We start from the raw sequence: 18,298 nt of genomic DNA, 5'->3' as shown, positions 1-18,298 counted from the left end.
AAGTTCATCGTCAAAATAAAAGGAGAAATATGTCAAACATACTTATTATTAGGTTATTCAAGAATCACCTAAGCTAATGTAATAAAACAGTGGCCTTGAGTTTTTTTTAATAAATATTTTATATCGTATCATAGATATTTCTATTCTCTTGGTTCTCAAACTTCTGATGCTGGCATCTGGTTGTCTTTAAAATATTTACCAAATATAGAATTCCAGACTCTATTTTATTATAAAATCAGCCCAGACACAGTATCAGATATTAACAAGCATACATTGTTACATTATGTATTTGTTTTTCAAACTTATCTAGATTATATGCATTTGATTTAAGACTATAAAATAGAATAACAGAGTATTTACAAGCTTATTTTCACAACACTTTTTTTTTTTTTACAAACTCCCAAGAAAATTAGAAATCCTTCACTGATTTCCTTCATGTAAAATAACTGCTAATTTGTCTACACAGTAGAAATGGAAGGGGCAAAGTCTCTATTTACAAATACAGGGAAACTGATTCCCTCCCACTTGTGTAGTAAGATAGGAAAGTAGCTGACAAGTTGTTTGTAACATCAACCAAGATGTCTCCCTAGTGATAGCAGAGTGGGACTGCACGTCCTACAAACTATTCATCGAATCTCAAAATCAGATGCCATCGGCTCTAACTGTGCTACACCAGCCAATGGAGAGCCAATAGCAGTTCTGTTCAGTCGCTTCTCTCGGAGAGGAAAGGGTAAGCCAACAGAAATAATTACTTCTCTCTCCAGTCCATTTGAAAGGGTAAATACAGAAAGGGCTAGAATACTTACTGGGGAGGAAAAGAAAAATTAACTGCATCAGTGAATATGGGATAAAGATTTTAAAAACAAATGAAAAGCTAGTTTTCCCTTGGAGTCTGGAGGCCTTACCCAGCTCTCATTAGTCAGTAGGAGTAGACGCAAGTCCAATGTGTGTATGAACTTTTATAGTCCTACTTATTGGTGAATCCATGCGGTGGTATCTTAGAGCTGGCACACACCAGCCTGTAAGAGTTGATTGCACTCGTATTTTCCCAGTTTCACACTCAGGAATGTCAAATTTGTGGCCTGAAATCAACCATGGTGGGAATACACCACAGAAACTGGAAAACATTACTAATCGGGGTGTTTTTGTTTTTGTTTTTTCTCCCAAAGAGCGAGCTGTTAAATATTTAACAACACACTACTGAATCAATGTGTGGGTTTTCTTGGTGGCATTAGAGACATTCATTTAATAGTGAAGTCTTCTGGTTGTAAAGTCATGGATCCAAGTCCTTTAGTTAGGAGTGGCGCAAAACAGTTACACAGTACTCCCTCGATTATCAATCATATAACTTTTCTGGTTTTAAGACAACATTTTCAATATCAGGGATGCTTTTTCCATTTAAGTGTTCGCTAGGACAGTCATGACTGTAACCTGTACCATCACTGATAGTTGACACCGTGTAAGATGCGCTTCGGAGAGCATCTGTATGAGAAAAGCTGTTACCAAATTGGATTTTATATTGATTCCAATTTCTTTTCAGAATTGCTTGGACCTGTCAACCAAAAAGAAACAGAAAGGACAAGAGGGATCCATTATCTGAAATAAATACATTGTATTTAAAAGCATAATGAAATAATTTATGTAAAACTTAAACAGAAGCATTGATGTTAGTGAATAATATTGCTTTATTTTCTTAATTAAAAGAATTAAATTGGTAACATTAGGAAATTTACAGTTAGGAAATCCATTGCATCATTCTCTACTCTTAGATTCCATTAATATTTGTTATGCTTTATCTTTGAAGCTTTAATAATGCAGATGAATGTATTATTATCAAATAAGTAGTTAATCCAGACCCCCATTTCCAAGGTTGCATGTGTAACATTTAGTTTTATATCAGTATCTTAATAATAGAATTGAGAAGACAATTAGTGAAAGTACAAAAGGAAAGAGAAAAGAGATTAAAAAAAAAAGAAGTTAGGGATACAGGGACTATAAATCTTCATCATCATCATTAAAAGCAGCAACTACTTTTTATTGAGTGATTATCATGTGCTAGGTATTGTGCTACATTCTGGAAAAGAAGGGTTTTTTTTAAGGGTTTTTGTCCTCCTGAAGCTTACTACCCATAGGAAAGAAAGTGTTGAACAGGTAATTACAAATGGGATTGGCCTGCGAAAAAGTTTAAGAATGTCACCACTCCCCTTTTTGATGTTTGGATCCCCCTCTAACTGGGTGAATCTGGTAATTAATGACTTCCGTCTTCTCTAGGGCTGGAGATCACGTCGGGTGGGCCTCGAGACTCTCGTTTTAATTGAGCATGAGACACTAAGGTGATTTTCTTCACATTGAGTCAGTAAGCAGAAATGAGAATATTCAAATACACCTCCTACTTGGTAACCTGGATATTTCCAGGTATCTGATGGCTGAGGAGACCAGTGTAGGTCTGTCTGCTCCTACTCTACCAGAGTAATAGCCACACCCCTGTGACCTAAGCTAGGTCGGTCCGAAACGTGTCTGGTTTTGAATGGCCTTCCCTAAGCTCTCTACTGCTCGTTGACGCCATGATTGCTTCCTCAGAGACAACCTGAGCATCGCTAAAAGCAATTTTCTAGTAATTCATGCCCTAGAAAGACACTCACGCAATAACTGTCGACCTTGCTACTAGTTATGTGGAATCCCTCAACTTTCCTTTCACTGTATTCATGTGTAAAAAATAGTATTAAACTCTAAAATAGGGCTGGTTTACTTGTCTACATTCTTTTGCCTAATAGATCTAGAAAACTTCTCCAAATTATGAGCAATCTATTACTAATAGCTACTCCAGGAGCTCTTTTAGGGAGAGGACTTTGTGGGACACTCAAAAGCCCTTGTAGAGTCTCCTGTACTTCATCACTTAAAACGAACACAAAGTTTTATCGTGTCACTTTGTGTTTTAGCATACGGAAGAATGGGAGACACAAATACACATTCAATGGGTTTCGTTAGTTAGAATTCAGACTGAGTTATTAGAGTTTTAGGTATTAATTATGTAATTAGAAATGCAATAAATGTGTTTTAAAAGTTGAATTTTTATGAAATTCAGAACTTCAGGACTTTTAAGCTTATTTATATATAAACTGTATCTGAAGGAAATAATTTATATCCTTGTAAATTTTCTTTGAAATAAAAGCATTTATAGGATAACAAATACATTTATGTTGCAAAAAAATTATATACTACTGCTTCCCTCGTGGTTTAGTAATGTGTTTCTTAATTCTCCAATTAGCATGTTTAAACTAAAGTAAATTTAAAATAATGTCTGCCTATGTAATATCTTTGCAAGCATAAGCAAATGACAAATGGAATGGCTTTAGAGTATTTTTTTTAAAGATTTTACTTATTTATTTGACAGACAGAGATCACAAGTAGGCAGAGAGGCAGGCAGAGAGAGAGGAAGGGAAGCAGGCTCCCCGCTGAGCAGAGAGCCCGATGGGGGGCTCGATCCCTGGACCCTGGGATCATGACCTGAGCCGAAGGCAGAGGCTTCACCCACTGAGCCCCCCAGGCACCCTAGAGTATGCTTTTTAAATAAATATTCAAAGGTTTACAGCCAAAATTACCTTTGGTCAGTTATCTAGATGCTTCTGATGGGCACTGCTCTTGAGCCTGATCTTCCGCTAAATTCATTTCTCTTTGTTTCTAAACGACTGACTGAATGCATTTACTGTATGGTTTCCGTTTGAAAGGAAATGGAGTGTAACTTTACACAAAATTTTCTACATAAATGTTGGGAAGCAGCTGCTAAGAAGACATATCTTAGCTGTGAATGTAATAATTATGTTCTTAAAAATGGAATGAATTCAGTGAATTCAATTCCAACAGTCAAAATGACTTTTGAAATATCTGACTTCTCTTGAAATCCGTTTTGATTGCAGTCATCACCCTATTTCTCCCTTACGACTGAATCATCAGAAAAACCATGGAAGTTCAGGTTCCTGAACTGTGGGGACTTATTTATTGAAGTTAAAAATGAACCTAATTAAAGCACGGGCCTTGTAGGCATTTGTTTGTGTTATTCTCTGTAAGGATTTGGTTTTCGTCGGCTCCCTCTAACGCAGCATCATACCTGTCCAACAGAACCCTCAAGTGGCCGCTCTTAATACACTTTCAGTGAGAAAACGGTAACCGGGAATTGCCATTGGAAGGGAAGGTGGCCTGATGTTATTAAAGATACGGAAATATTTTTCATTGTTTTACACGAGTGTTATACAAATAGTGAGGCCGACTGTTTTTAGAATCTAACAACTTCATAGGCCCCTTAGCATTTGATAAGGAATCGACTCTATACTCCTCAACCTAATGAAAAAATGAAACTATTTTTTAATGAAAAAATAGTTACTAGAGCTTCGTATAAAAATGCTACCTGGTTCTCATTATAGAATATGGGTTTGGTTATTCTCAGTAAATCTTTTTGTTCATTTTTTACACTTTATAAAGTGTCTTCCTCAGGTGTCGTTAGATTTACCCCCGAGGTCAGGGAGGGCCCTTGCAATAATCTCTAGTTGATGCTGACAGTCCACATTTTCGGCCGCGTGGGCTGGAGGTGAGAGGAACGTGGCCTGAGCATTTGTCGTGCCACGATTATTTAACTAGTGAGAAATGTAAATTGGAATATTTTGGCTAAAAAAATAAACACAATGTGAGAGTCAAAAAAATAAAAAGAAGAAGAAGGAGAAGAAACGGGGTAGAGATGAAGGTAAAGGGAAGGTCCTTGGCCTCCCGCGGAAAGCACGGAGGAAGCGTGAGCCCGAGCAGGTGATTTTAGGAACCACGCGACATGGTCGGAACCACACAGAATGAATCCGGCAGCTGCGGCTTCACGTTACGACGAGGCGAAGAGACAAAAAAGGAGGGATTAGAGTGTTTCTTAAGATGAGAAATGAGTCATCCACAAGTAGGAACTGTATCTTGAGAGACGAGAAAAGGGGACACGTATCGGAGATGTTGTAAAGAACCAGAGGATTTGGCAACAACGAGGCTCAAAAGATTTTGTGTTATTGTAATTTTTTACTGCCAAAATTTTCTCAATTTTAGGACATGGCAGAAGGTCACGGTCTCTGTCTCTTTTGCTTGCACAGAGAGAGTGCAACCAGGGTGCTAGGCATTGGTTTAGATATTCCCTGGGCAACCTTCCCAAATAAAAAGTCGGATTTGAGATTGACTCCAACATGATTAATGCTCCCGTTTGTATTTGCATTTTTGAAAATGAATGATTTGACAGATCTAAAAAGGAATCTGTAAGGTCCCGGTGATCCTCTAAGGGTGGGGATGGTGCTAAAAGCTCTAGATTCCTGGCTTACACTGCTCTTTGTGAGACTTGTGTAAGGAAGTTGCTTTGTTTCCTTTTAATAAAAGTAGACCCTGAGGCTCCAAGAGCTTCAGAATATTGCCCAAGAGTATTACAGCCGGGAACGGAGTGGCGTCTCCAGGTGTAAACGCACCGACCTGTACCTGCGCTCTTACTCTACACGGCTTCCTAGCACAAACCATCTCACTAGTGATTGAGATTTGTACATTTAGAAATGACCCTTCGTAAAAATGAAGTCTTTCTGCAAGTGGAGAGCGGTATTGTTCATATTCTCTGCTGTCCATTTCTTTCTCGTCTACTTTTAGCTGTAAAAGCCTATATAGGCAGCAAACAGGACTGTCTAATCCAGCTCATGCAATCACACATTCACAGAGGAACATAATAAACGCTATTTGAATTTTATTATTGAAACGAATGATTTATCTACTCTTCCTCATTGAAGTTTGCATTTGTACTTCTCGTTGACTTCAGAAAAGGTCACTCTTGTCCACTGTATAGCAGAGAATCATAGAAACACCACTTAAAGACATGAAATAATAGCCCGCTGTGTTTGACAGTTCTAGACTCCGTTATAAATCAATCAATAAATAAAAGTTTCTAAAATCAGCTTAATAAAATCAAACATGAAATTTCATTATATGCTAAGAGAAAGTAATAAACTATTACTAAGCAAAGGAAAGCAATATTGTATAATTTTTCGTGACATGAACATGATTTCTAATGCTGATTTATTTTTTAGGACTAGTTCTCATACAGTTACACCTACTGGTTCATACGTTTCCCATCTGAAGCTTTGTGATAAGCTTCACGGCTACCAAGTGTTTGAGTCTCACTCAGTTGCTGTCTAGATGTCTGATCTTGGTTGAAGTTTCCAATATCCTCCAACAGATTAAAATTTGTCAAATAGATTAAAAACAGATAAAGAGCTAAATCGGTACAGCTCAAACCACCGAGCATGAAAACCACAGCACCGGCTTCTAAAACACCTGAAACTTTCTAATTCGGAAAGCCTTGGATAAAAATCTTGAAATATCCAAGAGCACATTGCCATGCTACAAATTACAGCATTCTGTTCTCATAAGTTTTCTAACTGACTGCATGTCCTCCCTGTATAACTCAGAATTTAATTCTTAAAAATCTTTTTGTAATCACCATAAAACTGTTTTCCAAAACCACATTGTGAGCCAGGCAAAACAAAAAACAGAGAAAGGGGGAAAATGAAAATGAGCCAATTCTATTTCCTCTTAGAGTGTATGTTTCATGAGGTTAAGGATTGTCTAGCACACTGTACCTAGGACAAAAGCCAGACTTAATGGGATTAGTGCAAAAGGTGAGTCAAAGACTACATGACAAAAACCATCGATGGACTATTTTATTTTATTTTTAAGATTTTATTTACTTATTTGAGAGAGCGAGCGAGCGAGAGTGAGAGAGAGAGAGAGCGTGAGAGGAGAAAGGTCAGTGGGAGACTCCATCCTGAGACTCCAGGATCAGCACCGGAGCCGAAGGCAGTGGCTTAACCCACTGAGCCACCCAGGCGCCCCTAGTGGACTATTTCAAAGTGAGGCTGGATTTGCCCTGCTCTTGAACTCCAGGATGACCCAAGCCTTTGGGAAATAGAGTTTCATCCATGAAAAGAGATTCTATATTTTTTTCATGATCAAAATCGAATTTGGAGTAATTATCCCTAGGGAATATAAAATTGTCTTTCTTTTTAAGAAAAAGATAGGTTGCAAATATAAAATGATAAAAGGAATAAAAATGATTACCATACCTCTCCATTAAAGAAACAGAAAATTGTAGAAACCAAAAGACCCTGTAAAAGAAAAATAGAATTTTCTGATTCCAAATGGAAAAGATACATTATTTGTAACCAACTTGCTACATACATCGTCAAAACTAAACCGAAGCTATATGCAATTTAATACCAAATTTCACAAGCTGCCTTCCTGATTCAAGAGTACCACACCTGGTAGTGCATAAGGATGTGCATGATGTAGTCATATATCTCCTCTGCAATCCTCCCTTCAGGCCGCCACGGAATCAGCACAAACTCAATGCCGAGCAACGGCACCAGGATGAGCGTAGCTCTCACGGCTTTCATGTAGAGATTGGATTCTGCTTGGTGAGTGACTTTTAACTTGGTAATGAGAACACGTACAATATTTAATAGGAAAAAAAGATTCACCTGAAAAAACAAAATGGCATATTGAAAATTATTTCATATTTAATATTAAGCATTTTTGAAGGATTCTTTGATTTTATGTCATAGATTATTTTCAATGTACAAGAATATGTTCTACTGCAGAGAATAGACACCTAATATGTTAACTTGTGTTTCTAGAATTGTGATTTATTAATTTAACAAGCACATCAGTGTTAATGGACTTAGGTTTTAGAAAAATAGAATTTATGGTGGAATTATTGTGGGACAGATTCGGTTAAGGAACACCTGAGTGTTTTTCTCAGTTTCTTATGCAGCTTTTTTAAATTTTGCGATGATCCAAAAACTAAGTCTTTTGAACATTTTCAGCTGAAACAAAGAATTGTTTACAACAAATGCTAATTTTCAAGTGTCTCCTCTGCATCATTGTCCATATTAGTACTTTGCACGTACGTATCATATCATAACAATCATTTTTGGTTTTTTTGGTTTCTCCTTCCTGTGTTTCTTTTTGTGACAGTAACCCTCACAACTGCCCAAGATAGCTCCGTAAGCTGCTTTATCTCTCCAAGGAGGCCGAGCACACACCTAACCAGGTCATGTTCAACCTAGATCATTCTTGACTTAAAACAATTTTGGCCTCCCCAAACAATTTTGGCCTCCTTTCTGTGAATTACATTCTTTAATTACATTTATTGCGTGTTAAAAACTTTCCATAAGAGAAATCATTCTCTTTGAAAGGGAGTTAGAAAATGTCAAAGTTATAAGGTGGGTAACTCAGTTCCCCAGGAAACAGAGTCTGCTTTAACACACGTCGTGCTCTCTCACCGTGAACACCCGTCTTACGTTCATCCAAGTCAATACCTTTCACGCTGCTCTGTTTTCTCTGTGCCCATATTTTGCACCTTCCATAAGATTGTGGATATTAACTCCAGAAGAGCCCCTTAGGGCTCTTGCGTTATTATACTATATCCTCTTTGCTTTTTCTTCACCCTGACTTCTAGAATCTGTGCTTTAATAATCTAAAACTTTTGAACTACATGCTGTAGGTAATTTATATCTGCTTACCTTAGTAAATTGGAATAATAACGATAGCACCTCATTTAACATAGAAAACAATGAATAAATAACATATATTTGCTGATTTAAGGCACATATTATGAAAATAACTGGGCATTAAAATATTCCACTACTATTCTTGGAGACTCTAACGGAACATATGCTCCCAAATTCACTACAATCCTGATGGAAACACAGCTATGAAAAGTAACATGGTTGTAGGCACAGGAATGTCTCGCTGAAGACAAAAGCAGAATAAGCCATTTCAACAGGTGCAAGAATGAAACATGACGAACCAACACACCAGCTGCTCTCCCACCCGCCCTATTATAGTCCCTTCCTAAGCACTCATGGCTGTTGTAAAGTTTTGACTAAATGGAAATTACTACCAGCCCAGGAAGAAAATATAATAATGCCCTTTTGTCAGCTTATAGATTTAGAATATAAAATATTTTATAATCCTTACGTGCAAAATCACAAATTATAAAATCAGTAGAAATGTTGCCATTTAGATGCTCATTCTTTGAAAATCTCTAAATGCAAAGTGCTTTTCCCAAATGACAAATCTGATGTTAAAATGTGAACCTAGGAAGTCATCCTCCTTTATTGTATGCAAATACTTCCATTTATTTTGAATAGGAATGGAAGAAGAATTTTAAATTTCAGATGAACTATATCTGAATTTCATCTATCTTAGAGCAAGACTAGTTAAGGGGAAGAAAAGAAACCTGTTTTTACTCCAGTATCATAAAGATCACGTAACTGGTGGGCACCACAGGACATTTTCATATCATGATACCACAGTCAGGTCATGAAAGGAAGCGGCGTACCCCAGCACAGCGACTGCCGGAGGGTTCCTAGAAGCCATCCCCAGACTGGACCAGCCAGCCACCACTTACCCAGGCACCGAACTGACTTAAAAATCCCTCACTGAACGCAAACTAAATGTATCCTCTCTCCACTTCCCTTTGGCAAGAGCTCAAAAGTGCTGCAGCCACTTGAATACCATCCTGCTCAAGAGGAAATATGACAGGGGAAGTCTGAGTGGAAAGAAACTGATTGAGCTTGAAATATTTTATTTATAAAAGTTGTACTTAAGCATGTGACCATATAAACAATTGCTAAGGCCCCTCCCAAGACCTTGGAATTGGCCAGAACCAGTGAAGAGCCCTAGAACCTAAACAAAGATGGAACAATTTATCCTGTTAGAAAAATAGGCTCCTGTTCTTTTTTTAAGCCAAGAAAATGGAAAATATTTTATGCAAATACTGTGGATTTTCACTTCCTTTCTTACAGAGCAGCTTGGTGGGTTGTATGTCTGTGTGATGCTCGGTCCTCAACCACACCTTCCGCTCTGCCCTTCCAGAAGCAGCGTGGCGGGGCCTTTCCACGGACTGCGCGAGTGCGATGACACTTGGCACTTGCCAGGTGCCTTTACTTAATTCCCCGAACCTCTCTGGCTTAGGCATTTGAACTCCCCTCTGAAGAATCGGTCAGGTCTCCTGTAGTAACATTTTGCCTCATATTTGTTCTGTAAGCTCCTGGGTGGCCCAAACAGTGTTTCTTATTTCTTTGAACAGTTCTCAGAGCAGAATCATAGTATCATGTAGAAATTACAAGAAACTTTTTAAAGCATTTTTTGAGAGAGTTTATTATATTCTGGGCACTGTGTTGATAAGATAGATCTCATTTGATCCGTACAATGTCCCATGTGGTATCTATCCTTATGATTCCCTAATCACAGAAGAGACAACAAAGGCCCTGGGAGGTTAAACACAACGAGGTTCAGCGCACGGAGAGGTTTATACATGCCAGGCTAAGCCCTTTATAGTTATTAACTCCTTGGACTCCTTGTTAAAAATGTGAAGTGTGTAAGACTGATGAGTCACAGACCTGTATCCCTGAAACAAAGGATACATTATGTGTTAATTTTTAAAAAGGATTAAAAATCACTACTATTATCTTCTTTGTTTCACCAATGAGGCACCTGAAACGCCTAAAGTCAAGCCCAGGCCTTCAGCCTCCAGAAGTTTCCCTCTGATTGTGACACGCTTTTGAGAACGGCTCGAGCACTAGTCTACCGTAATCGTACGCTAAACTGCAACTAGCAAATGTAGTAAAATAACGGAAGAATCTTTGTCTAAAAAAGAATTTGAAAACAAGGATTCGGAAGTTCTGAACTTTAACTGAGAAATGTTAACACCTTTATGTGTCTCGATACGACTGAGTATCAGCTGTAACTATAATCTTGGGCATGAATTGCATTCTGGTCTCTAAGGCTTTATGAAAAAAACCACGTTAATGTGCATTAATTTATTTCCCCACTGACACAACGTAATACAAGCACTGAATGTGACTTCTGTTTCCCTGTAACCGTAATTAAAAATGCCCGATGGGGGTATTCATACTGAGTGATGACCATTAACATAATGAAACGATACCTTCTTTTTCCAAATTAAAGTCTTTTTTTAATTGGACTGTCACTCTCATCGCCAACATAGCTGTGTGGTTTTTCCCATTTGCCATTCCCCGTCACTAGATCTCTCCTCTGTCCTTCTCTGTTCTGCTCTGTGTCCCAGAGAACTCGGAGGCACCTCAAAGGACGGCACCCCTGCCCGGCTTCTTGCTTCCCGGCATTTGCTGCGTCGGCCAAAGGGAAGAACCGAGCAATCGGGGAACAGAGAAGTTTGAGTAATTCCTCCTCCTCCTCCTTCCCTGCCAGACTGTGGCTTGGGCAGCGGCTGTTTCCCTGCTCGGGGCCAGACCTCCCGCTGGGCCACACCTCCCAGCACCAGCCCAAGCCCCACAACTGTCGCGTCCTCTCTTGAGGTCTAGAGCCATGAGCAGCTCCCCGCGGCCGGCCCCTGGTGCCTGGCCGTCCCTGATGAATGAGCTCCTTTCCTCTTCCTGCCAACACTTCAAATTAACATCTTCATTAACCTCTCTTCAATGAAACACTGCGAGCGTGTCGTTTACGTCCACCAGGATCCTGAAGGATACCACGGGCCGGATGACTCAGGAAATCAAGTCGAAATGCGAACCATGATGAAACAAGGGAAATTGTCGTTACATACCAGTAACGCAGCACAAATCGGGCCATGGATGATGTAGAGGAGATGCGTATCAGAACTGATCCAGCAGCTTGGGGGGGAAAACAGCAAAATTATGTTGAAGATTTTCATTTTACTTAGTTCCAATAGAAATCAGAAAGAGAGATTATCTTACTTGTCATTGTAATATAAGCTTCTCGCAACAGCATGTATACAAGCGGGGATCAGTGGAAATCCTGTAAATATCAACAAAAAGAAAATTAACAGGCCACTTTCTCTGTAGATGCAATTCCTATAATGTGGTCACAAAATATGGATCTCAGAGGACTCCGGGAGCAAAAATAACTGGTCACTATATGCCTAATGAGTAAATATCACCTGTAGAGTCAAGCAGTAAATACGGCAAATATCAGGTATTGATATATCTAGGTTTGTGTGTCCTGTGTGTGTTTTCTTCTAATAGAAGTCGTTTTGAATCAGTGCATTTCAGAACCTAAGTCCATAAATGTGTTGTTTAAGCCCCAAGGCTTAGAAGAAGTCAGGTATATTTTCTATGATATGGAATTGGCCAGCATTTATTCAGTCGATGGTCTGACGTGGGAAGAAGTTCAGACTGATCAAGTGAGAGGGATGGTTTATATATGAGGTGTTTTTCATGTTTTTAGCGTTCTAAATCAGATCTTTCCAACATGAAATGAAGAAATGTTTGTTTTTTTTTTTAAGATTTTATTTATTTATTTGACAGACGGAGATCCCAAATAGACAGGGAGGCAGGCGGGGGGTAGGGAGGGGAAGCAGGGTCCCCGCTGAGCAGAGAGCCCGATGGGGGGCTCGATCCCAGTACCCTGGGACCATGACCTGAGCCGAAGGCAGAGGCTTAACCCACTGAGCCACCCGGGCGGCCCTGAAGAAATGTTTATGAAGCTGAGCTATACTAACTGCACTGCATATACTGAAGCGTGTGTGCGCATCTTTATGTATCTGTATCTGTTGTCCGGCTGGATAGATAGGTAGATTGACATATGAGAGGTAAGTGTAATTTCTATTATGTTTCTGGAAACTAGTCCAGCTGAATTCATTTTCATATTTTGAATTATTCTGGTTGTTTTTAAAAATACACTAGAGGCACAAATCAAGAACAGTCTCTTATATACAGAGAACAAACCGACGGTTACGAGAGGAGGGGTCGGGTTGGGGGGGGGGTGACACAGATGCGGGACCTAGGAGTGCACTTGCAGGGTGATGTATGGAGGTGCTGAACCACTACGTCATACCCCGGAAACTAATATAATACTGTGTGTTAACTAACTTGAATTAAAAATAAAACTGAAAAAACAGGGGAAAAATATGTTAAAAGTGTATCATTTGCATCGCGAATAATATTATGTCAGGAGCTTGTGTGGAAAAATAGATCTTTTGTGCATCTTTATTCAATTACTGCTCCCTCTGTTCTTAAGATAAAATGAGATTTTTTAAAAAAACAAACTCTTTTTGACTGGAATTTCAAAGCTGGCTGAGCCAAATGCCCTCATTTTGCACAAAAGAAAAAGGAGAGTCGAACAGTATGAAGACTAGATCCCTAATTCATGATTCCAGTTCTAGCACGTTAGCCACTGCATACGTAGCCAAGATACACCCTGGGATACTAAACAGAAAAAAACCAACAACATTGTATTATTGACCTGTGACCATGAAAACAATGAGTCAGTGGTTCTTTGTTTAAATATTTCAATTTACAGCAATAAGCAAAGGTTAATCACCTGATGTTGTTTAAGTATGATTAATAATAAGTATATTTTTGTTACAAAGGAGTTCTGCATCCCCTAAGAGCTTTCTTAGAAAGTGAGTCAGCAGACACCCGTAATGGCACTTACCCCAGCCCAGAAAATAATACCACATCAAGTGTTGCTTCTCTGCAAACACAGCCACCACAATGAGTGTGTGTAGGTAAATGCCTTCACAGAGCATCCAAAAGTAGTTACAGCCCATTAGGTAAAGATGAATGAACTGAGACACTTTACAACTAACCTGTGAGAAAAAAAGAAAGCCATCAATATTTAGTTGTTCATGAATTCACATGTAAAGCAATGGTCTAGTTTAGGTTACTCACATAGAAACATGGAACTTTCTCTCCTCTATGCGAAATCTTATATACTAACAATTATGATTTGTAAAATGCCAGTCTTCATCCTGATCTGATGGGGCTTCTAAAGTTCTTCAACACTGACTCTCAAGATTTATAATGGGATACCTCCCAGGAAATGTGTAAATTCCAAATTTATCACAGCTACTGGATGTGTATTTTCCAAATCCATTTTTTCATGAAAAATGGTCAATAATTAAAAGTCTTCCATATTACCGCTACCAGTGCAATTACCTAGTAAATAATAACCTAATGGGCTCATATTTTGTATTATTCATATATGGGGTTGATGATTTCGTGTAAGTAAAAAGAAGAAACAGTCATGGCTTCCTTCCTCTTTTCCTGAGATATCCACTTTCTCTTCTCTATTCTTTAAGAGATCGGAAGAGACAGCTTCAAATACAGGGTAAAATAACCATGAAGGGGTATATTTTGTAAGAGATATATTTTACTTCCTTAGAGAGGAGAATAAACTTAAAACTCTCTCAGAAATATGTGGCCAGTTACTCCCAATGGCTCTAGTCTGGTCAATAAATATTTAGTGGCAATTATCATTATTTGTGAAATAAATATTTTTTCACTAAAAAGAAAATTGGAAGGGAGATACTCTAGAAAATAAATATTGGGTTCTCATAGAATAGTAATCATGACATGTGCCTATTAGTTAGCTTAAAATATTTTTAATATGTAATTTTATTTAATCTTGAATTAAGTGCCATAATTAAATGTGGCATAATTTATCGTCACATATTTTACAGATAGAAAACTGAGAAGTTAAGTGATTTGCTAATATTCTTGCAACATCAATCAAAGCTATACCCTGAACACAAGTCTTGTAACTCCAATTTTGTTTTCATGACTACACACATACGGCCTTGTGCTGTAGGACATTTATAAAACCCATTCTTCATTAAACACATCGGCAGAATGTATAACATTAAACTTTAAGTGCCGTGATGTCAAATACCACGTTATATTAACAAAGTCTTTCTTCTCAAGGGTAAAAATGAGTTGTTCAGCTATATTATATAGAAATAACAGGTTTCAGCTTCAGATTTTTATCTGGAAACATTTTTATTTAGAAATAGTTTTGAGGCATGTATATCTAATTGGGCTTCTTACTCCCGATTTCATGTAAAAAATTTATCTGTAAGCCACTATGATAAAAAGAACTTAAAACATGCTTCAGGAAAGTGTTTTTATGAAAGGCATTGCTGATATAAACAAACAATAAATTTTCCAAGAATATATTAAAAATATATTACAGCTTGCAATTTGTACGTTAAACACAAGATCCTTGTATCTAATGTGAGCCTTAGAATCTCTTGTCCTGCGGCTTCGTGGCAAAACTTCTGATCTCTTTGCTCTAGAGAAAATCACTCTAAAGTGGTAGGTCATCAGCCAGTTTTTCATGTTGCTAATTCTGTCCCGGGGTGTTTCCTCACCCAGTGACACCGGAGTGGAACATACACGAGATTAAGCAATCCGGATACACATGTGCAGACAAGGCAGGAATTTTAGGATTTTGGAAATTACCCTAAAACACACGTAAAACACATAGGAAAGTATTGTTTATTGACCCACTGAGTGAAAATTCCTTCCCTTCCGTGATTTTATTAACTAGCTAACTTAATCTTTAAAAAAAACTACTTTACGTACACCATATAAATATACACTCTTCCGCAAATCCGTATCCGAAACTGTAGTGTGGATACTAGAAACATTATGAAAGCAGATAATTTTAGATACTTGAAAATGGGTTTGTTATTTACGCAGATGCTTTAGATACAGCTCACGTATGCATACAGTTTGCATAAAATCTACACACTGACGTCAGTAAGCTTCAGCTTATGTTTGAAAATACGGCTTTTATATTGTGACAGTCCCTGTACTTACTTTTATGAAGCTTTTGATACTCATCCTAAACCTCGGCTTCCAGAAACAGACCCCGAAACGCCAAGGACACGCCGAGGACACGCGGTGTGGGTTCCCGGGTGGAGCGCGGGGGCGCGGGGCGGGGGCGCGGGGCGGGGGCGCGGGGCGGGGGCGCGGGGCGGGGGCGCGGGGCGGGGGCGCGGGGCGGGGGCGCGGGGCGGGGGCGCGGGGCGGGGGCGCGGGGCGGGGGCGCGGGGCGGGGGCGCGGGGGACGCAGCTGCGCAGCGAGTCAGTGGCGGGGCGGGGGGCGCAGCCCAAGGCCGGGGCCAGCCGCGCTGTGCGGGGCGTGGAGGGCGGACGAGGGACAAGAGTGGCCACGCTCGTGAATCGCTAGGCTGTTCGCCCGAACCTCGTGTAACATTGTGTGTGAACGGAACTTCAGTAAAAAAAAAAAAAAAAAATTAAAAGAAAAACAAATGGTGCTTCCAAAGGGATTATAAGGAAATAATTTACAAATGTTTGCTGAGATACCGGGACCTGGTAGAGTCCTTTCAAAGTTTCGTGTTAAGACACTTGAACATGACATAGGGGATGTAGGATTCATTTTCCCCTGGTTTTATTAACTATTTAAAGTCGCTTGATCCCCAATATATAATTTAATTAGAATTTCTCTATGTCCGGGCCTTGTGTTTTCTAACTACATCTGTAGCTAGTTGTTTTGATTGATTTTTTAAATTCTATGGACCATATGCTACATGTTCATAAACCCTTATGTCCCACCGGCAGGAGGCTTCTAGCCATAAAATGAGGTGAAGGTATGTATAACATGTAAAAATAATTGAAGCAAGAAACGTATTCCTCCTTTTGATATTCAACCTCTATAGCTTGGAAAGATTGAGATGTATTTACCTTTATAAATTAGAGTATAGACACATTACTCTCAGATGCCAGACCTTCAAATATATACACGGGGACTTACACACACGACGTACACCCGGACCCCCTGCCCGCTACCCCGCCCTCCGCCACCTTTCACGTTTCTTTCCCTCTAACCTCTTGAACCTAAAGACACAACCTCATTTTACTTACAGGATTTGTGGCCACTAAAGCCTGGTTGTTGGCCACTGCAGTGAGATGAATGATTGTTACAACCGAGTTACAAACGAAAGAGAAAAACAGATTTTTGTGCAAGGTAATCCTTTGGCAACTTAGGCTCCTAAAAGGCAAGAGAAACCAAATATTTAATTGTTATTAATAATCATTCAAAGAAGATACATTCGCAATTCATAGCAGGTGCTCCAAGTCTGGAAGAATTATTTTATTCTCCCCAAGCCTGACTCATGATAAAAATCTTAATTAGGGAAAACCTACATAGTTCCTTAAAAGAGAGACAAATGAGTTGTTTCAGGACAGGTAGACATTCGTAAGAATAGAAAATTGCCCATACCAGTCTTCTACATAAATTTCCTCTGTGAGTCTCTCAACATGACTAATATTTTGATTTATTCTGAAAATGTAGAAACTCAGGTTCAGTGAAGTTAATTGATCGAAAGATCCTGCAGGTAATCAGTTCGGAAACTTTGGATTTGTCTGTCAGAATCTTACACAGAAAATGCTGTTTTCATTATACCACATAGGCTGCTCTGTTTATAAAGCCTGTTTATGAATGTTTATGTAAGTAAAATGAGGGCGTCTGGGTGACTCAGTGAGTTAAGCCTCTGCCTTCGGCTCAGGTCACGATCTCGGGGTCCTGGGATCGAGCCCCGCATCGGGCTCCCTGCTCGGCGAGGAGCCTGCTTCCCCCTCTCTCTCTGCCTGCCTCTCTGCCTACTTGTGATCTCTCTCTGTCAAATAAATAAATAAAATATTAAGAAAAATAAGTAAAATGAAATGCTAACTGTAGTTCGTTGAAAACAATTTTAATTTTTTGTGTACACTTAAGCTTTCTTTTCTCCTCTCTGATAGTGTATATTTCTGTTCCTCTCAGAATTTCCACTTTTCTGATGACTCTCCTCCCACCTCAATCTGGTTTGAGCGTTAAGGACTTAAAAATGAGCTGCTGGCATCTATGCTCTTCTAAAGATGTAGATATCATAGGTCCACTAGCAAAAAAAAAAAATTGCTTTTTACTCTCTTCGTCTGTGATAAATGGATATACTGCATGTTCCCCTTTGAAGGCCAAAATAATGCCATATTATGGACAAAGTTTTGAAATAATAAAATGAAATCCTATTTTAAGTAAAATATTTCATATAAAAACCAAACAAATACTTAAGAGGATTCATGGAATCATTTCAGAATACAGAAATAAAGTTTATTTTGAGTGTTTTATAAAATCATCTAACTGATATGGTCAACATAGATAATCTAGCCTATATAACGCAGACCGAACACTTCTGCTTCAGAAACCTTGGTATCCCATTTAGCTGTTCATATGGTTGTGTCGAACTGAACCATTGCAAAACAGACTGACTTTGTGTTGTGTAAGTGTGTCCGACTACCTGTAATCGTAGCCTATGGCTATTGTTTTGGTTCCTTCCATCCTCCTCTAGGTTCTGTGCAACTTAAATGCAGACAGATGCTATCGGACATACGTTTTCTATCAATGTCTAATGGTAACAATGCTCAAATTTTTCTAGTTACGCATGTTGTTTTTC

The 18,298-nt window shown here is 38.9% G+C and overlaps 1 protein-coding gene across 1 annotated transcript in view; it reads right to left on the bottom strand.

Moving 5' to 3' along the window:
* Positions 1-206: 206 nt before the first annotated feature.
* CALCRL (calcitonin receptor like receptor) overlaps positions 207-18,298 on the bottom strand; it is a 93,541-nt gene continuing 75,449 nt past the window's right edge. The window contains exons 10-16 of the mRNA XM_080799128.1: positions 16,731-16,857; positions 13,498-13,651; positions 11,799-11,859; positions 11,648-11,714; positions 7,320-7,538; positions 7,125-7,166; positions 207-1,552 (exon numbers count right to left, since the gene is read on the bottom strand). Of these exons, the coding sequence (XP_080655254.1) occupies positions 1,337-1,552; positions 7,125-7,166; positions 7,320-7,538; positions 11,648-11,714; positions 11,799-11,859; positions 13,498-13,651; positions 16,731-16,857 (886 nt within the window). The 3' untranslated portion in view covers positions 207-1,336. The remainder of the gene's footprint in view (positions 1,553-7,124; positions 7,167-7,319; positions 7,539-11,647; positions 11,715-11,798; positions 11,860-13,497; positions 13,652-16,730; positions 16,858-18,298) is intronic.

The sequence above is a fragment of the Martes martes genome (assembly GCF_963455335.1).
Source record: "Martes martes genome assembly, chromosome: 3".
Lineage (NCBI taxonomy): Eukaryota > Metazoa > Chordata > Mammalia > Carnivora > Mustelidae > Martes > Martes martes.
Note: the sequence above shows the minus strand (reverse complement) of the source record. Positions and strands in the feature narration are given on the sequence as shown.